The 27,889-nt window shown below is 38.0% G+C and overlaps 2 protein-coding genes across 9 annotated transcripts in view; one reads left to right on the top strand and one right to left on the bottom strand.

The window, feature by feature from the left end:
- CASK (calcium/calmodulin dependent serine protein kinase) overlaps positions 1 to 27,889 on the bottom strand; it is a 440,186-nt gene that overhangs the window by 138,236 nt on the left and 274,061 nt on the right. For all 7 annotated transcript variants that reach the window (XM_036270439.1, XM_036270436.1, XM_036270433.1 and 4 more), the window contains exons 6-7: positions 13,153 to 13,255; positions 4,995 to 5,170 (exon numbers count right to left, since the gene is read on the bottom strand). In XM_036270439.1, the coding sequence (XP_036126332.1) occupies positions 4,995 to 5,170; positions 13,153 to 13,255 (279 nt within the window). The remainder of the gene's footprint in view (positions 1 to 4,994; positions 5,171 to 13,152; positions 13,256 to 27,889) is intronic.
- Positions 17,892 to 25,516, top strand: GPR34 (G protein-coupled receptor 34). 2 transcript variants are annotated; one of them, XM_036270441.1, is made up of 4 exons: positions 17,892 to 18,018; positions 18,621 to 18,726; positions 22,825 to 22,979; positions 23,830 to 25,516. In XM_036270441.1, the coding sequence occupies exon 4, from the start codon at positions 23,928 to 23,930 to the stop codon at positions 25,059 to 25,061; it is 1,134 nt and encodes a 377-aa protein (XP_036126334.1). In that variant the 5' UTR covers positions 17,892 to 18,018; positions 18,621 to 18,726; positions 22,825 to 22,979; positions 23,830 to 23,927; the 3' UTR covers positions 25,062 to 25,516. The 2 variants fall into 2 exon arrangements, with proteins under 2 accessions (XP_036126334.1, XP_036126335.1); XM_036270442.1 differs by lacking the exon at positions 22,825 to 22,979.

Raw genomic sequence — 27,889 nt, 5'->3', positions numbered from 1 at the left:
GGGGTAAGTCTGGGATCAGAAACCAGAAACAAATGCAAAGGCATGCTTCGAGTCTGGGGTTGGGAAGGCAAGTGGGTCAGTAGGACAGAGACCCAGGAGGGTCTCATTCCCTGTTTAATAGAAGAAAAGCCGACTTCAGTAAGCTGCCTGGTTCTAAGGAGCTTTAAGCAACGCTATGACTTTAACTGGAAGTAACCTATGTCACCTTCTTTTTTTTTTATCCTCACCTGAGGATATTTTTACATTTTTGTTCAGATAGAGTGGGAGGGAGGGGAGGGGAGGAGAGAGCGAGAGCGAGAGCGAGAGCGAGACATCGATGTGAAAGGGACACATTGAGTGGTTGCAAGACCCCACCCAGGGCCTAGGACAAATCACAACTGAGGTACTGTGCCCTTGACCAGAATCGAACCTGTGACTCATTGGTCTGCAGGCCAATGCTCTAACCGCAGAGCCAAACCCGACCAGGGCAACCTACGTTAACTTCTAAGGGAGAAAGGTGGAGAACAAAGTCTATAACAATTTAAAGCCGAATGAAATCACAACTTGCATATAGTACATATGAATCATTACAATTTGGTCAAGAGTTAGCATTAGCCACTTTGCTCTGGCTAATGTGAGGTTTGTACTTGTAGGTAGGGAGTGAAAATTTCCCCAGTTTAGGGAGAGAGAGTTCTTAAAATTGGAGGATGTTCCATTTTCTTTTTCTAACAGGCAGAATTCCAAATGATACTCAGAGCCCATCAAAATGAATGCCATGAGGTTGTCAAAATACTGTCATCCTACTGAAATTGTAATTAATTGACCAGTTTGAATGAAATAAGGAGGTGAGTGATTAAAGGGAGCTTAAGTAGCCTTGTTCCTTCTTCTCCATCCTAAAGCTATTGTACTCTTCCAAGTCTGAATGATTGGTCCTTGGGAAAGGGTTTGAGAAACCCTCTGAAAGCGGTGGGAAGATTTCTGGAGTGGGTTGAGAACAATACTTCCTCATCCTTTTTATGAGGGAGCCCAATCTAGGGTTTTCCCTTCTTTTGGCTCAGCAGAGTGGCTGAAATTAATTTGGGAGGCTGAATATATAAGGGGAAACAAAACAAGGCTATAAAGCAGTCACTTATTTAAATAGGAAAGCCAGGCAGCATAGACTTCTGCTGTGTAGATACCAACTGGCTATCTGTAACAATGATATGATACTGTATCTTTAAAAAATATATTTCTATTGATTTTTTTTAAAGAGAGAGGAAGAGGGAGAGAGAGAAACATTAACATGAGAGTGACACATTGCTCAGCTGCCTCCTGGGTGCCCCCTATACAGGGGCTCGAGCAGGCAAGCCAGGCATGTGCCCTTGACTGGGCAACTGGACTGGCGACCTTTCGCTGCATGGGAGGGATGATGTCCAATCATGCCACACCGGTCAGGGCTACTGTATCTTTTATATACTTTGGGAAATATATTTTTGTCCTTTATGAAAAAGTTAATTGAACAGACTCATAGATACAGAGAACAAACAGGGTTGCCAGATGAGAGGGAGTTGGGGGGCTGGGTGATAAAGGTGAACAGATTAATAAATAAAAATCATCAGTAAAAAAATAATCGTGGGGATGTCGGGTACAGATAGGGAATATAGTCAATACTATAATAATTATGTACAGTGTCAGGTGGGTATTGGGAACAACTGGGGGGGAGGGGAGCACGTCATAAATTATATAACTAACCACTATGCTGTACAGCTGAAACTAATATAAAATAGTATTGAATGTTAACTGTACTAGAAAAAAAGATAATTGAAATGAAATGTTAGCATATATTCCAGTTAAATGGTATTTTCTCATATCTACTTTAAAAGATCAAGTAAGCTAGCAAATGAGAAATGTACTACATTGAAAAAGATGTCATCAAAAATTGAAAATACTAGAAATCAAGGATTTTGTCAATAGCTGTTAAAAACCATCAGGGTGATAAAAAGATATTTTTGAGATCTGCTTCAAAATAATCCAGTAATATGTAGAATATGGAGAAAACAAGATGGGCTGTATGTTGATAAGTGTTGAAGCTGGGGCTCATTATACTGTTACCTCTCTGGTTTTTGTTTGCTTGAAATTTTCAATAATTGAAAGTATAAACATAAGTGTTGACAGAATCATAGCACAGTATACTTAAAAAAAATAATCTACCAGGTTCATCACCGATGGTAGAGATGAATCTATATTTCAACAACTGAGCTGCTAAAAACCTGGGGCTTTTATAAAAAAAAGCCATGAATTTTGAAAGCAAGAGGTGAGCTTAGCCAAGTAAAAGCATAAATAAGTTATTAACCTCAAAGTTTCAAACCTTCAGGTACAGAAATTATGATTTAGCTGCCACCATCCATCTGACTTACAATAATAATAATAATAATAATAATAATAATATTGGGGAATTTGAAAATAATTTAACTTTTGTACATGTGTGAACAGTCCAAGTTTCTTACACAGAAACAAAAATAACTGTTCAATGCTTTAAATATAGACAAAATCAAATGCAAGAAGTTGTTGGAATGAAACACATTGCCTTGGAAACAAGGAAGTTAGCAACTGAACAAACACAAAGGAAGAACTCTATTATTAGCAGATGCTTATAACTCAAAAAGGCAGGTGGGAGATTTTATTATATGGCACCTATGTCATAAATCAGTGTGAGGATGAAATAAATTAAATATAAGTGCTTAGAACAGTCCATGGCACTAAGTAAGTGCTTTGCATGAGTTAGCTATCCTTATTGCTAGTATTATTATGCTGATGCATTACTAATTGTGTTTATTTTCATATGTTAATATCTGTGATTTCACTTAGTAAAGTTCATCCAGAAAGCCTTGGTGTGTATTCCCGATAGCCACTCACAATTTCCAGGGATTGGAGAGGAGTCATTACTTACAAGCAGTTTCCTGAGACACTGAGTTACCTTGAAAGGCTTAATTTTATTCCCCAGTGGCCAACTGACTCTAAGAAAAGCAGAAAAACCTGTACTTAAAACATCTCTCTCTGTTAACAGAGTTTTGGCATACATCTTTTATTTTTTAATTAAACAAAATATTTTTTTTTCCTTTATTGATTTTAGAGAGAGAGGAAATGAGAAGGAGAGAGAGAGAGAAACATCGATTGGGCGCCTCCCACTGGGGATCGGGCCCACAACATGGGCATGTGTCCTGACCAGGAATCGGACCAGTGACCTCTTGGTGCAGGGGTCGATGCTCAACCACTGAGCCACACCGGCCGGACTTGGCATATATCTTAATCCAAATGAAATAAAAGACAAACCCATGTGCCTTTATAAGCTGATGGTGCATGCCCCCCCCCCCCCCCCCCCAATTATAAACCAGTCTCACCTTCTTAACTCCACAAGCTTCAGTTTTGGCTTAAAAGAGTAAGGCCGTAACACTGAAACTACTTTACCTGTCTTCTCGTTTTTTTTTCTTCTTCCCCTTTTCTTTACCTTTTTTCCCCAAGTTCCATATAAAATCACAACGTTACTGAAGAATTGAAAAGAAAACTTTAGGGACTTCACAGTTTTGGAGTCTATTGGTATATAAACCTGTATGTTTGGTTTTATGTTGCCAGGCGTGGCTAAAAATGAAACAGTGGTTCTGATGAGTAGAAAGTACAGGTTTTAGTAAGAATGGGAGGAAAAAAAAAACTTCTCTAATATAAGCTGCCCTGATCTGATACCCAGACACACTCCCCCATACTTCCCATATACAGCATCCTATTCCATCAGCCATATGTGGTGGTACAGGGCGAAAACATCTAAGGACAGCTGGGGAAGTGATCAACCTGAAGCTGGTTGATTTCCAAGAATTCCTTAGGTCTTTTTGGTACCACTATTCACAATATCAGTAACAACACTGTACTCTTTAAATAATGAAAGTAGTAATTTACTAATCAGAAGTGTGTGAACTGTACATGTGGCTTCCAAACCTCATTAGGAAAAAAAAAAAAAAAAGGAATGTTTAAGTCACACCAAGATGGTTCTATATTATATTAAGGACTGCAGTTGTGATACTGGCATTTATTTCGGGTTATTCTAGAATGTAAATGGCAATTTTTCAGCTGTACTGGTTGACTACATAAATGCAATAAATGAAATGTGATAAAGCATAAACAAACAAACGCTGATAGACGCTGAATATAAAATAAAGAATTACTGAAATTACCTGGATAAAATTTCCATTTTAACTTTACAAATTAAGCAAAAAAAAAAAAAATGCCTTAAAAAATTACACAAAGAAGTTCATTTTCCAGCTTAGTCTCAATAAATGAGTTTGGTCACCAGGCAGCTAATGAATACTTTTAAATCTGGGCTCAGGTCTGTCACAAACATCTTACTCAGGGTAAAATAAAAGGTCAAAATCTATCACGAAAAATTCTAAGGATGATTCCAAATTCTTTCCCTGAACCAGAATTTTATTTGAAATCAGTAGGGCAGTGACTGAGCAATTTCTTTGACTTAGCTAAACGAGCAGTTTTGCTAGACTATATGTATTTGTAGTTAAAGAATTTGATTTGTAGTGAATGTGGTTTGTGAATCAGGACTCTTAAACGGTTGACTTGGACGTGAGGGGAGGGGCACATCCATCTGGCCTCTGGTCTTTACACTGTATGAAAGAGGACCAGGCTCCCTGTTTTCTAGCCTAAACACAGAGTTGGGATCCAAACAGGGTGGATAGGCTTTAGCTGTAGCGCAGAGGGAAGGAGAAGGGAGGGGCAAGATACTGGCTGTTTTGAAGCCAATCCCGGCTCTTCTACCTAGATGACAGTTCAGCTGACAAAGACTCAGAAATTTACTTGCAGCCTATGTTGCCCACCAAGGCTAGTGAGTCAGTGACGTAAGCAAAGAACTCTTCTCTGACTTGGTAACTATGTGACAATCAACAAGCAATCCAAAGACAGATAATTACTTGCAAACACATTTTTCAGAATAATTTAATCTCAATGGAAAAAGTAAAACATTCATGATATATTACCTTGTATTTTCCTTTAATAATGCCTTCAAACAATCTTTCCTTGGTTCCGTAAAAAGGCAAACAACCACTTAGCAGGATAAAAAGGATCACACCACAACCCCAGACATCTACGGGCTTTCCATAAGGCTCTCTTTTGACAACTTCTGGGGCCATAAAATGAGGTGTTCCAACGCGTCCTATATTTAAAACAACAACAACATCAAGGAAAAAAATATTTATGTAAAACAAGCTTTTTTCCCTGTTTGAAAACTGAAAATGATAGAACAACAGTTTGAACAAAAAGTTTAACAATATAGTCTCTTATCACCCGTGCCCTCCTCCATAAAATCAGGTTCTCAGAAGGAAATAAATTATTTATCTAATCACTTCTTGAAAATAGAGCTCAGGATAGGTACTTGGTCTTCTAACACTGGTCTTTCCTACTGAATTCAGCAGGATGCACAGCAAGTGTTTACCTATTTCTCGCTTCATGAAGAAGTTTATTTTTTATTAAATTCTCACCCAGGAATATTTTTCAATTTATCCTCAGATAGATTGGGAGGGGGTAGAGAGAGGAAAAAAGAGAGAGAGAGGCACATCAACTGGTCACCTCCCGCACGACCCCGACCAGGGTGGGGATCAAACTGCAACCGAGGTACGTGCCCTTGACCGGAATCAAACCCGCAACTCTGGTCTGAGGGCCAGCGCTCTAACTGCTGAGCCAAACTGGCCAGGGCATGAAGTTTTTTAAGTTTTCTAATGTTCACATGTTATTAAATCACTAAAAATACAGAGCAGAAGCAGGTAGAAGAGTCAGTAGGCAGAGTGTAGCTGCTCAGGAAAGAGCTAGGAGGGCCTGCCCTGGGCAGGGGGCGGGGAGCGAATGGGTGGTGCAGGGCTGAGAAAACACCTGTATGGTAGATTACTTTTTTTTTTTTTATCCTCACCCGAGGACATTTTTCCATTTTTTGTTCAGGTAGAGTGGGAGGGAGAGAGAGGAACAGAGAGAGAGAGAGAAACATCGACGTGAAGGGACACATCGAGTGGCTGCCACCCTCACGACCGACCAGGGCCGGGGACAAACTGCAACCGAGGTACGTGCCCTTAGCGGGAACCGAACCCGGGTCTCTCAGGACCGCAGGCCGACGCTCTAACTGCTGAGCCAAACCGGCCAGGGCTATAATAGATTACTTTTGACTGCCAAGTGGAAATTCTCAAATCAAACCTAATGCTGAGAACTTCTATTTGAAAGATGAATTTGAATCTGAAATCCTATTCAGATTTTAGGTGTTGATGATAGCAATTAGCAATGATTAGCAATGTTTTGTTATAGGATTTTAAAGCTTCCTTCCGATGTTAACAGTTGAAGAGAATGAGGGCAAATATATGACATAAACCAAAGTCATGAAGCTCCTCTCATTCAATCCTTTTTGACCCCCATTTTCTTTAAAGAGTTTTCTTTTTTTCCTATCAAAATTAGCTTTCAGGAAGGAATATGATTAGCAGCTGTTTGCATACTAGTAACCGCAGTATTCCAAAGGGAGTCTTTTCTTCTACTATAGAATGAAAGGCTTGTACTCTGTGGGGAAATTATTGTGGGAGGGGGCACTGCCCAACAGTGTTGGCAGCTCTTCTGGCTACATGCGGGCCCAGTCCCCTCCTTCTCTTCTCTCTCTCTCATCATACGGAGTCAAAATCATTTTTACTTTAAATAGTGCATAATACTTTATCTAGAGCTCAGAGCTGTGATTCCAAGTTAAAAAAGACCTTAGAGATCTTCCAATCCTGCTAGATAGAATGTATCATAAAGTCCTGTTAGTGACTCAAACTTGGTTGGGATGGAGACAGATAAAGCAACTCTTAGTTTGTATATTGGGGATGTTCCTTGCTACAGATTATTATGGTTCCCCTCTCTCCCCCATAATAGAGGAGATTAAGTTCAGGGCTCAGAGAGTGAAAATATTTTTATTTAAGATGTACAGTAGACCGGTGAAATGTCTACTGGTTAGAAGAACATATTTTTATTTCTGTATTGCCCCATTTTGCTTCCTCAAGTAACATCAAGAAGCTGAAGCGATGACACCTAAGCCTCCGACTTTGTTAACAGCTGGGAGAGGGCGGGACCGTTGGAGATTCACCTTGTTCTGATGGACAGGAGCTGGCATGAGTAGGGAAGATCAGGACAAGAGATCAGTGTACCTGCTGACTGACTGCATGATGCTTTGAAACTTACCTCCTACCACTGCTCACATAAGAAAGGTCCAAGCAACTCAAAATGGGGGCCTCACTTAGGGACTAGTTGAAGCTACCATGGCCAGCCCCAGGCATCTGAGGAGGTCCTCTTCATTTATCTGGATTGAAGACTAGCCTGATATGGAGAATTAGTGTTTATCCTTGAGAAAGATGCATGTGTTTTGGTTCAAGAATTTTCTCACAGATAGCAGGAAAGACAATGGTAGAAAGAATATATAGGAATGACCTTTTTTGTTTTGTGCAGATCGGTAGAATGTAAAAGGACTGGAGTTAACCTTTGACGTAAATTGATGTCCCAAAACTCCTTGTGTGTTATCTCTTAACTTTTCCTTCTTTGTGGTCACTTGATTTTCATGACTTAGATCACAAAATTCTAAGAACAGGAAGCCAAGTACCAAACCAAATGAAATGTCACTATATATGACATATATCAGATAAACATTTAAATATTTAAATGTTACATTTTCTGATAATATAAGACCTTATTACCCAGAACCCCAGAGAAAGAATTATTTTGAATAGTTACATATTCAATACTGTAGGACTTGAATCTTTATGTACACAAACCTTTTTACTTTAATACTTTTGGATGGCTACCTTCCTACGATTTCCTGACTTCTTTTACACAAGTTGCTGCTCATAATTTAACCTTTTCTTGATGATTCAGAATTGTCATTGTGGATATCTATTAAAGTACTATGCTCTAGAACAGGAAACCCTCTCAGGAACTTCCGAGGTATGCAACGGTTGATTTGTTCAGTATTAAAAGGCTGCTGTTCTTTCCCAGTTTGGGTATCTGATTGACATACTTTTTTCTGTTTGGCTTTTGTTTCTTTTTGACTTTTTTTTTCTTTATTGATTTGAGAGAGAGAGGAAGGGAGAGGGAGAAAGAGAGAGAAAAGTCGATGAGAGGGAACATCGACTGGCTGCCTCCTTCCTGCATGTCCCCTACTGGGGATCAGGCCGACAACCTGGGCATGTGTCCTGACCAGGAATTGAATGGTGACCTCTTGGTGCATGGGTCGACGCTCAACCACTGTGGCTTTTGTTTCTTTTCTCTCACTATGCTCACTCGGACTCAGCTTCTAATCTGTTGCATAAAATCTGTTATTAATTGGAAACTAATTAGCAGTCAGTATCTTTAATTTAATAACAATTTCCTAAGTGCCTATTAGGTCCTAGACAATTGCTATAGGTGCTGCGGACATACAGAGGGACAGGCCATGATCACCCTCGACCCTCATAAAGCTTAGTCTTCTATATGATTACAAATCTTGGCATCAAATGCTACACGGAGTTATGTAGCGCAGATAGTCATTGTAATATGGAAGAGAAGGAGTAGGTTACCTAATTTGGGATGGTGAAGTTCAGCCTGCTTTTAAGATGAGATGATTGTTAGCTCAGGCTTCAAGAACAGTATAAGTTAACAAGATAAAATGACAAAAGGCATTCCAACCAGGGTGGTATAAAGAAACACAAATCCAGAAAACTTTTTGAAAAATGAGAGCATGCCAGCCTCATAGAGAGTGTCTTTTTATAAAGTTTTTTTAAAAATTGATTTTTAGAGAGAGAGGAAGGGAGAGGGAGAGATAGAAACATCTATGAGAGAGAACATCGATTGGCCGCCTCCTGCATGCCTCCCACTGGGGATTGGGCCCACAACCTGGGCATGTGCCCTGAATTGAACTGATGACCTCTTGGTGCATGGGTCGATGCTCAACCACTGAGCTCCACCAGCCAGGGGAGAGTGTCTTTAGATGCTCACTTGAGAGGACAACCTGTGGGTTTTAAGGCGGGAAGAGTTTTGCTGCTAATATGATGATTTTCTAGGTTCCTAGTTATCTTCTGGATTAAGTGAGTTTTCCAAATAGCTGAGTTTTAGATAGGGGAAGTGTATATACAGAGGTGGGCAATACTGTGAGTATGTGAAACACAGTTTATTCTGTTATTATTTATTAATTATTGTACTATTTATTTGCACAACTGTAAACCGACTTTTGCCCACCCCATATAAGTAAATGGTTTTTACTATATGGAACACATAAAAGAGAAAATCCCTTTCTCTTTGGAGGACTGAGTGATCAAAGATTCCAACTGACAGGAAAGGAGCTTTCTGTTAAATATCAGCAAATTAACTGACAAATATTAGCAAAATTTCCAAAAGTACCTTAAACAACAGGAAAGCTTTTTATAAGAGAAATCATTTATCCCTACATACATGTATCATATTTTTAAAGACACTGTAATGCTTGAAGTAGTTACTTCAAGACTGTAAGGAAAGGCATGTTAAGAAATGACAATATTTAGAAAATGTTTTTTTTTTTTTTATTCTCACCCGAGAACATTTTTCCATTTTTGGTTCAGATAGAGTGGGAGGGAGAGAGAGGAAGAGAGAGAGAGAGAGAGAGAGAGAGAAACATCGACGTGAAAGGGACACATCGAGTGGCTGCCACCTGCACGACCCAACCACGGCTGGGGATAAACTGCAACCGAGGTACGTGCCCTTAGCACCTTTAGTGGGAACCGAACCTGGGTCTCTCTGGACCGCAGGCCGATGCTCTAACCGCTGAGCCAAACCGGCCAGGGCTAGAAAATGTTTTAACTCTAGAAGTACTGAGAAAAATAAATTTTGCATAACTCATACACTGTTGGTTCAAAAATCAGCTTTAGCCCTGGCCGGTTTGGCTCAGCGGTTAGAGCGTTGGCCTGCGGTCCGGAGAGACCCGGGTTCGGTTCCCGCTAAGGGCGCGTACTTCGGTTGCAGTTTGTCCCCGGCCCTGGTTGGTCGTGCGGGTGGCAGCCACTCGATGTGTCCCTTTCACGTCGATGTTTCTCTCTCTCTCTCTCTCTCTCCCTCCCACTCTATCTGTAAAAAAAAAAAAAAATCAGCTTTAAAATTATGCAATTAAGAGGAAAAGTTCATAGACTTTTGGAAAATAGATTAACATGTGGACAATGTCCAGGTAAATTTAATGAATCTTTTTCCTCTTTAATCAATATACACACTAAAATATGAAGTCCACGCCATTCTGAATACATAGGATGCAGATCCAGATCAACAGAAACGAAGTCATTATATGTGGCCAGTATACAATAGATAAAAGGAAGTAGTTTCATTTTATCCCATCGACCTTGGGAATGTATTTATCAGGAATTATTTGTTGTAACTGTGTACTCTTAACACAGGGGTGATCTGTACAAATACTGGATTTGAATGTTAGTTTAACTGCAACATTTGTTTAAAAACAACAACAATGTAGGATTTGTAGTTGATTGCAAGATTTAAAAAAAATATGTTTTTACTGATTTTTAGAGAGAGATGAAGGGAGAGGGAAAGAGAGATAGAAACATCAATGAGAGGGAAACACCGATCAGTTGCCTCCCTACTGGAGATAGAGCCTGCAACCAGGGCATGTGCCCTGACTGGGAATCGAACTGGCGACTTCTTGGCGCATGGGGTGATGCTAAACCAATGGAGCCATACTGGCTGGGCTGATTGCAAGATTAATATGGGCCAGCAGCATTATGTGGTTGTCCAAATAGCTAATGCAACTTGGAGAGCCTAATAGAAATTTAAGACCCACAGCAAAAGAAGTGATAGCTTTGTGTGCTGGACTGTACCTGTAGTTGTGTTTAGGTTCTGGCTCTGTACTTAGTGCATAGTGAGGAGAACCAGTTTACATGAGGATTGGCTAAATTAACCTAGGCAAGTTAATTTGGACAAGACTTCAGAGAAAAAACCAGCTGTCTTCAAACATCTGAATGGCTATCACATGGAAGGATTAAAACTGTTCAACATGGCTCCAAAAATCAGAATTAGAATCAATGGGTAGAAGTTACAGGAAGGTAGATTTCTATTCAATGCAAGGATACTTAAGGATCTTTCCAAAATTTGAATAACCTGTCCTGGGGCATAATGAATTCTTTGCCATCTCAGGAATTAAACTAGAGCTCAACCTTTTGCTGGGAATTTTATGAGAGAATTCGGTCATTAGAAGACTAGAGAAGTTAAGGTTCCTTTGAATCCTGAGAGGCAATGCTTTTATGATTAAACTATGCTTTACTCTCTGATCCTTGGGTCAGTCTTCTGATAACGAATGAAAAGTTTTGAATTAGGAAAAGAATTCAGTTTTTATTTATTTATTTATTTTTTTATCCTCACCCGAGGACATTTTTCCATTTTTTGTACAGATAGAGTGGGAGGGAGAGAGAGGAAGGGAGAGAGAGAGAGAAACATCGACGTGAAGAGACACATCGAGTGGCTGCCACCCGCACGACCAACCAGGGCCGGGGACAAACTGCAACCGAAGTACGTGCCCCTAGCGGGAACCGAACCCGGGTCTCTCCGGACCACAGGCCGACGCTCTAACCGCTGAGCCAAACCGGCCAGGGCAAGAAGAATTCAGTTTTTAAAACTATACCCACTTGCAGTTTCTCATATTATTGGAAATGATTAGCTGGAAGAAAATGCAAAACAGGAAGCAAATTTAAACCTAATTGAATTTTAGAGGGCAATGTGGTGAAATAATGATTTAAAGCATACAAACTATGGCTCATTTTTCAGAAGGTGGTTTATGTTAATACTGCTCTGATGCTTTAGTAATAGTGAATGAAAAGGTACTGGCCAGGTAGTTCAGTTGGTTAAAGCATCGTCCCAACACACCAAGGTTGCAGGTTCAATCCACAGTTAGGGCACATACAAGAATCAACCAATGACCCTGACCGATGTGGCTCAGTTGGTTGAGCAGTGAGTGTCTCATGCACCGAAAGGTCACCGGTTCAATTCCCAGTCAGGGCATGTGTCCGGGTTGTGGGTTTGATCCCTGGTCAGGTTGCATGCAGGAGGCAGTAGATTGATCTTTTTCCTCTCAAGTTGATGTCCCCCTTCCCCCCTGCTTCCTCTCTCTCTAAAATCAATAAAAACATATTTAAAACAAAATTTATATATATAAAAAAGAATCGACCAATGAATTCATGAGTGGGTGGAATAACAAATTTATGTTTCTGTCTCTTTAAAAATCAAGAAATAAAATTTAAAAAAGAAATAAAAAAAAATATCCTGTGTAGCATTATTATTTTCATATTTATTATTTGTCAAGTATTTGAATTTAATATAAGGATTCTTGAAAGATAACAGGTTTAAAAAGGTACTGTTGATATTTTCCTTATTTTTCCTCTTTGTGAACGCTGGCAGTATTTGGAAATAGAAAATAGAAGTAAACAACTAGAAGACTGGTAGAATGGAGAACTAAGTTATTTGCAAAACTAAGGAACAGAACTAAAAACAGACAGCATTCTGAGCTGGAGTCTATTAAAAGGAATAAACAAACAAACAAACAAAAAAACACCCAAATACTTGAATCTGTAATCAGCATCCACCGCTGTACACTACTGAAATAAGTCTCTATTTTAACTTTTCTTCGTTTTCTGGCCTGGGAATTTTCTAGTTACGTTTTGCTTTGGCTAATAATAAAATCAGTCTGCATTCATATCTGCTCGCTCTTCCCAAATACACAGATTATGGCTTGAGCAGTACTCCGACAAATAGAAAGAGTAAAACAGTATGAAATTAAAAATTAGTCATAGATGTAAGCCTGAAAGTGGATAATCCATACATTTTTTATTTGACTTCATCTGGTCAGTTCAACTTTAAAAGTCACTTTGCCTCAAATATTATCTTCTTCCAACATTGTTTTGATCTCTGTAAGTAAGGTCTCTTCTCTGTTAAGTGCTGGGGATACTAAAATTCTAGTTAAGACTAGAGAGTTATTAAATTCAAAGTATATGATAGCACTTTTGGGGGTGGGGTAGGGTTGGGTGGAACAGGGTATAAAACATTGAAGATAGATTAATATTTAGTTTGAAAGTTGTATACTAGCCTAAAAGTGACCAGGTTTTGAAGAATATTTTTAAAAAGTGTTCTTACCTCCAGCTACAAGTCCAGACTCCCCTAATTGAATAGCTACCCCAAAGCCCCCGAGTTTAACAGGTGCCGAGTTTTCCTTTGAGGCGAGGAGAACACAGTGGGGCTGGAAAAAAAAAAACCAACAACAAACAGACAGACAAACACACAAACAACAAACAAACCAAAGATAAAGATTAATTTAAGATGAACAATTCAATTTACACAAAACCAAGTAACATGACAATAGAGTAATACATTAAAAATTTCCGAAATTATTTTGGATACTTGAATTATTTGTCCTATTCTCACTTCTGACTGATTTCTCCCAAGACTTACCTGTTCTATCTAATATTTTTTCAGAAATTATTTGCTTCCAAGATTAGGGTAGGGTGTTAAGAATTACTCTAATCATTATGTTGTACATCTGAAACTGATATAATATTGTCATCTATAATTTAAAGAGTTACTCAGGAAGCATGGATGCTCAAGGAAGATATATTTTCTGCCTTTTTAATGTTCTCTTCCTTTGAATGACAGTCTACATTTGTTTAGGGAAAAATATATTTTACACCTTGTGCTTAAGTGTTTCTTGAAACCTCTGACTTGACCTCACTGTAACTTGGCCCTTAGGGGATGCTGATGGCTCCTTCTTTGTCCACCCTCCCAACATCCTCTTTCTTTATTCATTTCATCCTTAAATAAGAAGAGTCAGATTAAAGGACTCCAATTGAGCCTTGCTCCTAGGGAATTCACTGCCCTCCCTGGGCACCCCTCTCCTTTAGACCTGCCCTTTCTCTCTGTGGGAACGGGAGGGGAGAAATCAGAAGAGGAAAAGGAGACACTTTGGCCTGCCTCTAGCCAAGAAATTGGAAAAGGATCTATAGATCATATAACAGTATTCTTTCAATATAAATTCTCTGACTGATCATTTTACTGCAGCTATTAAGAGAATTTCTTATTTTTTCGGATACATATAAATACGTAGATAAAGAGAGAGATGAGAGTGAAAAATTGAGAAAGACAAAACAAATGTAGAAAAATGTTAACATATGGGAAATCTCAGTGAAAGGTGTCTGCAATCCTTTGCATTTTTCTGTAAGTCTGAAATTATGTAAAAACAACCCCACCCTATTTTAAAGTCACTTTAAAGAATTCTTGTGGTTATGCTTTCGATTTGTTACATAGTGAAGTCAATCTGTTTCAGTTAGATTTTGACCTAATCTGGTATTTTAATTATGTAAAACATGTACATAGTTCCCAAATGAACTATGGTAACTTCTCATTGGTAACTACTGGTATTAGTTTTTGATTTATCCTTCCACTATTTTTTATGAAAACAGAGAAATACATATATTCAACATTTTCACATAACGATAGATGACTCCGCAGCAGTACCTAGAGATTTTCAGGAAGGTTTGTTTTTGTTTTGTTTGTTTAAAGAGAAACATTTGTGTGTTGATGGCAAAGATCTGTAGGGAGGAAATACATTCCCGGGAGAGAGAGTGGATGGGACATAATGTACAAGTGGGGTAGGGGGTTGGCCCTGGCGACAGCGAAGAAGGCAGGGTACAGGGGCACCTGTAGATGCAGACAGTTGTGGATGTAGGAAGATGAGGAAGTTCTCTTCTGAGCACTTCTATTTTCCATTTACTTTGAAATAAGAAGTGATCATGAAGTGGGAGTGGGGAAGGGGAGGAGGTTGTTGGCAATTTGAGAAGAGTGAAGGTGTGAAAACATATTTTCAAAGAATAGAAGCACGAACTGACTAAGATGGTTGCTCTCAAACCATAGCATCAGAACCACGCAGACTTACTGGCCTCTACCCCCAGAGTTTCTGATTCATAAGGTCTGGGATGAAGTCAAGAATTTGCATTTTTAACAAGTTCCTGAGTGTGTTGATGCTACTCGTATGGAAACCATACTTTGAGAACCACCAGACTAACAAAATACAGCAAGACTGCTGGCTGCACATAGACCCACTTGAGGTGTGTGGTCATGAATTTTAAGTGAGACCAATCAGCATGACGGTGTGTTTGAACTTAATAGTCCTCATTTTGTACAGCAGGGTTCAGGCCTGCAGTAGGTGGTGAGCCAAATTTAACCAGGGTCGGGATTTAGATAAAAGGAGGACAGTGTATCAGTTAATAGATGGCACCAAATAAGCATATCCATTTATTTCTTCTTTTTTACTTTGATCTTTATATAAACAAAAACTGAGATACCAACAAAGGAGGAAAAGGAAGGGTGAGGGGAAGAGGATACATAGGAACAAGCTAAGAACACAGGGACAGAAAGTAGGAAGTTCAGAATGAATAGATAAAAGCTCGTAAAAATGAAGAACTAGAAAAAGATTATATTCAAACCTGGTCACAGGTTTAGCACAGTATTATTCACAATAGCCAAGAGGTGGGAGCAACCCAGATGTTCATTGACAGAAGAATGGATAGAGAAAATATGGCTATACGATGTAATATTATGCAGTCTTAAAAGAAGGAAATCCTGTTACATGCTACAACATGAGTGAACCTGGTTGATATATTATGCTAAATGAAATAAGCCACTCATAAAAGGAAAAATATTGTGTGATTCCACTAAAAATATCTAAAGTAGTCAAAATCAAAGAAAGTAGAAAGGTGGTTGTTGGGGGGGGGTGGGGCAGAATTAGTACCTAGTGGGTATAGAGTTTTAGTTTCGCAAGAGGAAAAAGTTCTAGCAATCTGCTGCACAGCAATATAAATATACTTAATGCTACTAAACTGTACGTGTAGAAATCATTAAGATGGTAATATTTGACGCTATATGTTTTTTTTTTTTATCCTCACCCGAGGATATTTTTTCATTTTTTGTACAGAAAGAATGGGAGGGAGAGAGAGGAAGGGAGGGAGAGTGAGAAACATCGACGTGAAGGGACACATCGAGTGGCTGCCACCCGCACGACCAACCAGGGCCGGGGACAAACTGCAACCGAAGTACGTGCCCTTAGCGGGAACCGAACCCGGGTCTCTCCGGACCGCAGGCCGACGCTCTAACCGCTGAGCCAAACTGGCCAGGGCACGCTATATATTTTTTAAAACAATATACACATGCAAAATTCTTGCCAGACTAATACAGTAATCAAACCAGGTCAATGCAGTAATCATCTTCCTTTTCAGAGGTTCTTTGGGTGAGGGTAGTAAGTAAAGAGCTACAAAATAATCTTATTCTAGCAATTTAAAAATACCCTGTCCCAAGTGTCATATTTATAACAAACTAAAAGCTCTGGAGAATATGATGTTCAGAAAATGTATGCATCCAGAAATAATTATAATGTTAGCTAAAGCTCACTGAGTTAAATAATATTAAGCTTAAACAAAGTTGCAGAGTAACAATTATGGGGAATATAAAAACTAACTTTTCTTCATTTCAAATGACAACAACAAAAAGTGACATTAAACTGCAGGGCCAGCAATTACATAAGTGGACAGATAGTGGTTAAATTTCAGATTAGGACCAAAACAAAAATTGCAGAATTCCTTGATTATTTTCTTTAAAATACAGGAGATATTTCAATATCCTTGGAAGAGTTTATTACGGTGATAAAACAGGGAGCATAACCATCACAAATCTCATCTAGTCCTAAAATTATAAGATTGTTTTAGAAAATAAATCCAAGGTCTTAAAGGAATACACAAAAACATACTAAATTAATGTACAGATCAAATAGAACTTTAAAAATTAATGAATAAAATAATTTCTTATTAAGGTTAGTATCATTCAATACAGGAATGCCATTTTATGTGAAGAACTAAATTTGTAAAATGAATTTAGAAAGAAACAAATTCAATGCTTGTGTTTTAAAGGTCCATAACACATAGCCACACAAGTAACTCTAAGTCAACTTGTGTGCTACCTCTTCTCAGTAAGTCATCAACAAACCTGAAGTAAGGGTCTGCTTATCACCCTTAATGGCGTTCTGGTTATCTACAAACTAAAGAGCAAATTTTGTACATGAAAAAAAAGAAAAAGAAAAAAAAAAGTTTCCCAAGAACCAGAAACTCTTGTAAACTACAATTTACATTTCTAAGAATCATCAGAAATTCATCTCAATATTGTCATAGCCTAGAATATACTATTATGAGGTCCAATAACAGTTGTATCATGAGAAAGAACCCTCTTAAATTTAAAATTTTGAAATCTTGAATTAGCCAGAGTGACTAGCTAATTTATTATATTGATTAAATATTACTTAGCTAAAATTATACATTTTCAGGGTATAAAATGCATTAACAGAAAATTAATTTCTAAAAATTGTGTGATCAGATGTAAAATTAATAAAGTGTTATATATGTATTTATTGCATTACATCCAGTATAAAACCACAGGTATTATTTTGTGATGTGAGGTTATATTTTTACTTATGTATCTTTATCCCCACTATTATGCTTTATAAATATTTTAAAAGATAAAAAGTCTATATAACATATTCTGTATCATTTCTTAGAAAAAAAAAGAAAATGCATATTTCTGCTTAGAATTTATAAAGCTGCTTTATTTTGAGGGATAAGGGAAAACTTCCTACAATTGCCAAGGTGAAGGTATTCATATAAAAGATATGACTAATTTCCTCAAGATAAGCATTCACTGAGATTAAAGATAAAGTTGTTATCCATAGTGGTGGAGCTTTTTAATATGTTCACAAGTCTGAGAGGGTTGCCACACTGAAAAAAGAAAGAAAGAGAGAGAGAAAAAAAAGCCTATTACTACACGCAAATATATATATATAAAAAAAAAAGAAAACCCTAACCAACTGCACCACGGACCGGATGGAAGAGCCCAGCTGACACACTGAGAGTCTTGGTCTAAGGAAGCTCGAGGTTCAGTGCCTTCTACTTGCAGAGAGCCTGAGCTGTGAGTATTCCTTGATTTCTACTACAGAAATGATCTGTTATTTTAGTTTAATTTTGATATATCTGAATATTAAAAGTGAAACCTGCTTCATGGTGACACTTTGCTTTTAGAAACTTGAATAAACTGCTTGAGTGATGCCTCTGCCTTGTCTTCTTAGTTACTGGAGGTATTTAAGCTCATCCTCCCAATATTGTCACATCGTGCATACTGTATTTTGTGTACTGCCATTAAGACTTGCAGATCTACTTGAATTAGTTAAAAGTTATTTTGATATGCAACCGATTTTATTTTCAATGTATTATAAATGATCTTTAATTTATGAACTTTATTAAGCTCTGCTGTCTCTCTAGTTTCAACGATAGTTATTTTCTTTATGATATTGTTACTATCTTACGGTACTTATCAGACCTGTTAAATTTTAAGTTTTGTGCTTCAGAAGCAAATAAGGTAAATATTAGAGAAAAGCAAAAGCAAAATACATTTTAGTTACTTCAACTAAAACTTAAAGAATGGTTTTTTAGACATAGTTAAGTTTATAATAAAACCTAGTGTACGAATAATAGTATTATTTCCAAAGTAACATGCTTTTGATTTTCATTCAGTATGCAGCAATTAATGCACTTTTTGAAGCATGGCCTGAATGATTCAGTCATTGTTATGATTCAGTCAAACTACAAGTGGTGATAGGTTGCTACTGTTGCCAAACAGGTATGTACTGTAACAGCAATGTGATGTTTTTACAAACATATCCAAACTGCACTGAAAAAGCTTTTGCTCCTTGGAGGCCACAGTGGAATCTTTGGGTTCATGAAGCTCCTACATGAACCAATTGAAAAATATTGGCAAAGGTAGAGTGGTGGCGGTGGTGGGGATGTACAGTGCAGCACTAACACAGGGTTGCAAACTTTAGGATTTGTCAAGTAACAATATTCCAAAATCATTTACTGTCTACTATCAGAAAATCATTTTGACCACTTCAGTATAGCATATGAGTCACAAGTAATAGCGAAAAACTAGTCCACTATGTGAACACAGTGGTTTGCTTCCTGTCTTCACTGGTCACTTTTTTTTTTTCTAATCCTCACCTGAGGATATTCTTCCATTGGTTTTCAGATGGAGGGGGGCATCCATGTGAGAGACACATAGACTGGTTGCCTCCCGCACAACCCCAACCAAGGCCGAGGACCGAAATGCAACCGAGGTATATGCCCTTGACTGGAATCGAACCTGCAACTCTTTGGTCCGTAGTCTGATGCTCTAACCACTGAACAAAACAGGTCAGGGCTCATTGGCCATTCTTAACAAATCAAATAAGTAAATGGCCTTAAGAACACAGATAGGGGTTAAATATCAGATTTAACTGGATTGACACATTGTAAAGAAGGCAAAAAGCAGCCATTAAATTTAAAAGAGAATTTAATCTGTTAATTTGTTAATAAATGACTGAACACTAGCTGTTTAATACATGGTTCTAAATGATGGCTACTGCTACTATTTAAATAAATGCATTGCTTTTGCTTTATTTTCCTTAAGCTTGAAAATAAAGCAAAACCAAAAAGGTTTATTGGTAATCTTGTCCAACTATTATTTATTTTATTAGCAGATCAGAGCTGAGGCAAATGGTTTTGGGGTATGTGTTTTGTGCTAACAGCTTTCTAGAAACATCTTGATTAAGGCTATCAGGCCTAAAAGTAAATTGGAAAAGATATGCTCTGGGGGAAGCACTGAACATTTCTGATGAATAATTTGTGATTCTGTAAATTCTGTACTTATTACTTGCTATAATGGATATGGCAAATAAAAAGATTAATGCCTTTTCCCAAGAAGTAAAGCTACATGGCATAATATCCTCTTAGAACTGTGGATAATGTGAAAGGAATCATATCAAAATACTGCTGACAGAACTCCTCAATGATAAAGAAAATGCTGATCATATGTGATTAGGAAGAGAGAGGCTTGGTGAAAAGGATCATGGGCTCTAAAAGCTAGACAGATCTGAGTCCCAACTCGGGGACTGCCACTTAAGATCTGTGGTCATGAATAAAGATAATAACCTCTTGATCTCTCATGACCTCTTTTGTAATACCTACTTTGTTTTGCATGCTTACTATAAGGATCATGTAAATGAAACAATATAAACTTGCTTAACATACTGTCTGGTACACAGCAAATGCTAAATAAATATTAGTTAGTGGTTCAGCTATTTAGTTCAAAGGTTCAATTCTACATGCACATTAGAATCCCCTGAGGAGCTTTTAAAGGAAACCATTGCCTGGAGCCCATTCCAGACAAATTAAATCAGATCTGGGGATGAAGCCAGGCATTGGTATCTTTATAAAGCCCTCAAGGGGATTCTAATATGTAGCCAGGATTGAGAACCACTGAGAATCTCTTCTACAGAGCACCCAGTCGGTGGTAGTCTGGACAATCTCTGGTGGTAAGACCCTTATTGCCTCCCGAGATAGATTGTTTCATTCTAAAAAAGCATTTCCTTCAAAGAAGGCAACATCTGTCTCTGCAATTTCTCCTTACTGGTTTTTGTTCTGCTTTCTGAAGACACATATTATAAGGTGAAATCCTTTTCTCTATGTCCTGGTAAAGCATTTGCATCTCCAGGGAAAGGTGCCTATTTCCTTCAACTTGCTTCTATGACATGATTTGGGCTTTTCTCCCCCATTGGCTCTGTGGCCTTTTCTAAGTGTGCTGCTGAAGGTGAAACTCCGCATTCTGGGTGGAACCCTGCCAGCTTGGGACAGAACCAGATTAGCAATAACAATCTTCATTTAAAACACTCCAGATCTATGAATCAACTAAAGAAGAGGTTAGTTTTTGTTGCTGCCATGTCACACTACTGATATGGCAACTGCAGTCCACTGTAACTGTGTAATTGTGTTTCTGTGAAGGCAGCTAAAGCCCTTCTTGAACGGTTGATTTTAATATCCACCTGTAGACCTGTACATAGTTTTCTACTAAATTCTCTCTTTCATTCAACAATATTTATTGTGCTAAGGACTTGGTACGCAGAGGCAAACAAGAGAGACTTGGTTCCTAACCTGAATGGAGTTTAAAATATAGCATGGGAGAAGGAAAAAAACTACAGTTTTTAAAGTCATTTCAGCTATCTGAGCTCTCAAAATTGCATCCGTTGTGATTCCTCAGCTCCCTCCCATTAGTGGCTATGAGATGCTGCTGCCTGAGCTTCTGCCAGCTCTCGATGCAACCGCACAGTGCAGGTTCCTCTGTAGGTGCCTCTCGCTCTTTCTGGTAATTTAGATCGCATTATCAGCTTCATTCTTGGCAGCCTGCCATTCTTCCTAGATTGCCCTTTCCTTTTAGAATTTCATAACACACACACAAAAAAAAATGCCTGAAAGTTTTTATCAACTTTATGAAATCTGTCTTCCTGCAGTTGAGGCACATGAAAGACTACACTCTGTTCTCTTGCCTTCCTCCCCCTACTGCCCCGAACTCCGGAAAAAGACTCTTAACCAACCATTACATCGTTTCCTCTTTACCAGTTCCTCTTCCATGGAAACAATGTTACCCTGTACCCTCTACCAAACTGGTTGGTTCTTCTTTTTTAAATCCTCACCTAGGATATTTTTCCATTGATTTTTAAAAAGGAGTGGGAGGGCAGAAGGGAGAGAAAGAAAAACACCAAAGCCAGAGAGACACACCAATTGGTTTTCTCTTATGTGACTCCCAACAGGGGCTGGGGATTGAACCTGCAGCTAAGGTATGTGGCCTTGACTGGGAATTGAACCTGAAACTCTTTGGCTGGACGCTCTAACTGCTGAGCCAAACTGGCCAGGAACAAAATGGTTTCTTCCTATAGCTAGAGTTACGAAAGGTTAAGTTCTGCCTGGCCAGTGTGGCTCAGTGGTTGAGCGTCGACCCATGCACCAAGAGGTCATCGGTTCGATTCCTGGTCAGGGTACATGCCCAGGTTGTGGGCCAGATCTCCAGTGGGGTCACGCAGGAGGTGGCCAATTGATGTCCTCTCTCATCAATGTTTCTCTCTCCCTCTCCCTTCCTCTCTCTCTAAAAATCAAGAAAGAAAAAAAAAAGGCGAAGTTCTTCCAATTATTTTTCTTTGTGTAAAATGCCGTATAAGGATATTGATTACTGTAATTCCATCCACTTTACCCAGTACAGCATTCAGAGTTTGAATGCACATGCCTCCACAAATGTTTACCAAGAGCAGGGTCTCTGTCTTGTTTCACCTTTGTTTTCCAAGCAGTACTCTGCCAGGTATGAAATATTTACTAAAAAGGATTAAGTAAAAGTGTGTGTGTTTTTTAAAAGGTAACTTTCACCGAGCGCTTATATGCCAGGGTTAAGTTCTTCATATGCATTTTGCATTTCTACAAACAAGAACATTGAGGCATAGAAAAGATTAAGTTATTTGCCCAAGGTTACAGAGTTAGGTCTGATTTTGATACCCTTGGTTTCAATGTCTTTGTTACATCTGCTAAGAGGCTGTTGTGGAGAAAAAGGGCAGTCGCTCTAAGAAAGGCATGAGATGGGGCCTCCTGAATCCCTTTCCTCATGTCTTCTAACTCTTTATGATGACCTCTCAGCCCGAACTCTTCATAGCAGGCAACGGCCAGGGAAAGGCCAGTAAGGAAAGCATTGCTAAGATTCTCTGCTGCCACAAACAAATGGAATTCACACACTATCTTCTCATAAGGTTCTAGCTTTGAATTACCTAACCCAGGAAATATAGGCTGCAGTTAGTTACTTTCAAAATCTTGGAGGCACATCTGTTTCCCATCTACATTACCACTCTCTGCTCTACCCTTCTAGGTCAGGAGACTTTCGGACTGACTCATTGGCAATGTTGTCATCTGACTTGGTTTTGTTCGGCTGCTGTGCTGTCCTGTGCAGTGTTACAAGAGTCTGCCTAATGAGGCAGGCGCTGTGCTCCCTGGATCTGTTCTGTTAATTGCGTGCCCCTTTAGGTAAATGATTTTAATATGCCCAACTTGGTCTTAGGTTGAAAGGGAAGACATTTAGGACCCTTTTCTCTATTCCTACCATAGAATGAGAGACTGCCACAGTTTACCTGTCACATGTCATGTGGCAACACATGTCAAAATGAATAAATGGCACATATGAGGGAAGGAGTTAAGGTGGGAGGCTGGGCAGGGGCCAGCAGTGAGCCCAGCTCACTTAGGGCTATAACTACATTTAGGGAAATTGATGCTCATCTTTGAAAAATATGAGCTGTCATTTCTCTTTACCTCCCTCTCTATTCCCATAATAACCTCCCTGAATGAAGATGATTTCATATTTCAGTTGTTTATTTTAATGTAATAACTACAACAAACCTTGAACATATACCACAGCTACAGGAAAGGTTAGAGCATGCCATTCCATAAAATTCTACTATATTTTTGCTGCTTGTTTTTGATACCATACTGTTGCTATGTACAGTGTATATGCCCTAATGGTTCAGCCCAGCCAGTGTGGCTCAGTGGTTAAGTGTCGACCCATGCACCAAGAGGTCGCAAGTTCCATTCCCAGTCAGGGCACATGCCCAGGTTGTGGGCCTGATACCCAGTGGGGGGCGTGCAGGAGGCGGTCAATCGATGTTCTCTCTCATCGATGTTTCTATCTCTCTCTCCCTCTCCCTTCCTCTCTCTTTCAAAATCAATAAAGAAAAAATTAAAAATATACTCTAATGGTTCAAAGTAAGATAAAAGTAAAGTTTCTTATAATGTCTGAAAAGAAATCATTTATTATTTATGTTTGGAGTTGAAGTAACTTATTAGAATAGCAAATGACTCAATGTTTGGCATTCTGTTGTAGGAAAAATCTGAAGACCTTATAAAAGCTATACACGAGGAACATGTCATTTGGTACCTTCACTTTTTGATACCTACAGAAGACGATGAGAAGTTGAGACGATGAGAAGTGTAACAGTGATGACTACTACTTCAGTTAGCAGCTGGCCTTGCTCCTCCCAGGGAGCACGCTTTATTACTAACCACAGCGTCCAATCGCCACACAACTTCTCAGGAGCATCGAATTCTACTAACTGTTCCATGGAAGAAAAATTACTCTCTAGTATGTTAGTAGCGTTCTACTCTGTTATTTTCATCGTGGGACTGGTTGGAAACATAATTGCCCTCTATGTATTTCTGGGTATCCACCGCAAAAGAAATTCCATTCAGATTTACCTCCTTAATGTAGCCATTGCAGACCTCTTACTTATCTTCTGCCTCCCTTTCCGGATAATGTATCACATTAACGAAAACAAGTGGACACTAGGTGTGATTCTTTGCAAGGTTGTGGGAACACTATTTTATATGAACATGTACATTAGTATTATTTTGCTCGGATTCATCAGTTTGGATCGCTACATAAAAATTAATCGGTGTATACAACAACGGAAAGCAGTAACAACCAAACAAAGTATTTATGTTTGCTGTATAGTATGGATAGTGGCTCTGGCTGGATTTTTAACTATGATTATTTTAACCCTTAAGAAAGGAGGTCACAATTCCGCAATGTGTTTCCATTATAGAGATAAGCTGAATGCAAAAGGAGAAGCTATTTTTAATTTAGTTCTTGTGGTAATGTTCTGGCTAATTTTCCTACTAATAATCCTTTCATATATTAAGATCGGCAAGAATCTACTGAAGATTTCTAAAAGGAGGTCAAAATTCCCTAATTCTGGCAGATATGCCACAACAGCCCGGAATTCCTTTATTGTGCTTATCATTTTCACTATATGTTTTGTTCCCTATCACGCCTTCCGATTTGTCTATATTTCTTTACAGCTAAATGGGTCAACTTGCTATTGGAGGGAAATTGTCCACAAAACCAATGAGATCATGTTGGTTTTCTCATCTTTCAATAGCTGCTTAGATCCAGTCATGTATTTCCTGATGTCTAGTAATATCCGCAAAATAATGTGCCAACTTCTTTCCAGAGGATTTCAAGGGGAATCAAGCAGGAGTGAGAGCACTTCCGAATTTAAACCAGGCTACTCCCTTCATGAGACGTCTGCTGCACCTAAAATTCAGACTATTTCTTAAAGCCCTTGAGGTAAACATATTAAAAAAGCCTCTTAATTCCTTGAAGAATTAAAAATTACAAAACAAAACTAGTATTGACAAGGCGCAGATCTTAACACTCTTTTCTTATTTGTGATATTTCATTTGCTTAATTGTAAAATATTTCAAGTAAAAGAAAAGCTTACTGCTTATCACTAGATTTTAAATCTGCATGTAAATCTTTTTGAAATATATTGTTAGGCTAACACTCTTGACATAGACTATAAAGTTAAGTGAAATTTATGGCTTTAACAGCAGAATAATTAAAGGAAATGTCATAGTTTCTCAAGTCACTAAAGTAGTTACTCAAAATTAAGCACCTAGTACTAATTTAAAGTGTGTTTAAAAGTTAAATCATTTGAGGACTGATTTAAAGTGTCGGAAAATATATGTTGATTGTCACTTAAAAAGCTTGTAAATTTGCCACTGTATATTCATTGATGCCTAAACCTCTATAACAGATGAAATCATAATAAACTTCTAATAAAAAATGAAATCACTCAATATCTATCACTGCATAGATAAAATGGAACGAATTTAAATTCTGCACAGTAAAATCAAACAACAGATGAGCTAAGAATACACAATAATCTAATAATAGGACTGAAAACTTAGCCACCTTGAACCACACTTTGATAGAGTAAAATTGAGGATGTGCCACCTTATACATCTTACAGAACCTCAAACACATATACAAGAAAACATATGTAATGATGCTCAGTGAACAACTGCTCATAATACTAAACAACTGGAAACAACCTAAGTGAGTATGTATCAGCAAAAGAATGGGGAACTGAACTGTGGTTTAGTCACAACATAGAGTACTGCACAGCACTTCCATGAAATGAACTATACCTGGATGCATCAAAAGAATTCTCAAAAACACTGCTGAGTGAAAAACAAACAAACTGAAAAAGGGTATGTAACATATGAAAGCAGTTATGTAAAATACAAAATCACATGAAACAGTACCATATTCCTTATGGATCTATAGATACACAATAAAAATCATGCTTAGTAATATATACAACATGCACACCAACTGAAAATTAATGGTTATATCAAGAGAGATTTGAGGCAAACATGGCAAAATGTTAATGTCTGTTAAACCTGTGTGGTAGTATATGCGAGTATCTGTTATATTATTTTTGGTATATTTCTGAGTGTTTGAAATAGTTCATAATAATAAAGAACACTGCAGATTAGACTTAAAAGGAGTAAATTCTGAAATTTTCATGAATATTAAAAAAATAATTGTAGTATAAGATCTAAGAGAAACGGATCTTATTCATCACTGACTCTCCTGAGTTTAGTGCCTTGCCTGGCATACAGGAGAGTAATCCATATTTGTTGAATAATTGAATGAATAAGTGAATGAATGGAAGGATGAATGAGACAGGGAGGAGGGGGGAGGAAAGAGGTGCTTAACAGAATTGAAAAAGGGGGTATATTTCATTTTTTTCCCCTCCTAGTCCTCTCTGGACATAGCTGCACACCACATCATACACTTGTAATAAGGAGATGTCATTAAGGCAACCATTCTCAAAAATTTGGCTAGCATTTGTTCTTTGGTCAGACACAGAGTCAGAATGTCATTGGCTGGATATGTAAAAGTTTTTTATGACAAACTCCAAGAAACCATTCATAAGTTTCAGTTACAGAGTACGAGATTTATTTATAGTCAGAATAATTCTTGCGACGTCAGGTTGGCCACTGGCTAAAAAAATCAATATTCAAGAGTATGAAAAAAAAAAAGAGTAAGAAAAATTTTGTTAGGGCTGAATTTATATTCATGAGATTTGGCTTGTATACAATTAGTGCTCAGTTAGCTCTATTTCAATAAGAGCACACAATTGGTTGAAAAAAGAATAGGTCAGTCCTGGCCAGTGTTGCTCAGTGGGTAGAGTGTCGGTCTTGCACCAAAGGGTCTTGGGTTAGATTCTGGGTCAAGGGCACATACCTGGGTTGCAAGTTCAATCCCATGCCCTGGTTGGAGTGTGTGCGGGAGGCAACCAATCGATGTGTCTCTCTCCCATCGACGTGTCTGTCTCTCTCTCTCTCTCTCTCTCTCTCTCTCTCTCTCTCCTTTCCTATCATTACTCTCTCTAAAAATTAATAAAAAAAATATCCTGGGTGAGGACTAACAACAACAAAAAGAATAGGTCAGTGCAAAATCATATTTTAAAAACAAAAACATGTGAGAATAAAAATTTGCAGAAAAATCAGACACTCAGAAAAAAGTAATTTGTTTTAATTGCCTTGCTTTGACAATATTGACAATATTAACAAATACCACCTAACTAAAATCTAGCATTTCTGTTTATATGATTTTAAATATTGTTTTTTGCTCATGTTCTCAAAATTATTTTTTTTACGTTACTGGTAAATACTTTATATGCCTACATGTATCTATTATAAACATATAGTTCGAATGGTTAAATTACATAATCTATTATTATTAGTTTTATGAAATATTAAAAGAAATAATTACACTCATAGTTCTAGAATCTGTCTCAAAATTTTATTAAGTGAGATGATCTCTACTAAGCCCTGCACAATAGCATTCTTTAAAAAATTAAAAAATATACTAAGTTAATCCTTGCTACATTTATGGTAAGATAAATTTTGATAAAAGTCAACCTGCCTATAAGCTCATAACAAATTTTGTTTACCAATAGAAGTTTCACTAAGAACATGCCTTAGAGTAATTTGAATCCTGAGAATGTTTCTAAATTTTTAGAAAAATCATGCCGCTGACTTACCAAATTTAAGGCTTTTTTTTATATATGTAACTTTTTATTTCTCACTAA

This window comes from Molossus molossus, unplaced genomic scaffold (assembly GCF_014108415.1).
Source record: "Molossus molossus isolate mMolMol1 unplaced genomic scaffold, mMolMol1.p scaffold_m16_p_2, whole genome shotgun sequence".
NCBI lineage: Eukaryota > Metazoa > Chordata > Mammalia > Chiroptera > Molossidae > Molossus > Molossus molossus.
This window is presented reverse-complemented; position numbering and strand designations above follow the sequence as displayed.

Bases quoted from the DNA above. Each gene is read 5' to 3' on its own strand.
- GPR34 (XM_036270442.1), top strand. From the start codon at position 23,928: ATGAGAAGTGTAACAGTGATGACTACTACTTCAGTTAGCAGCTGGCCT.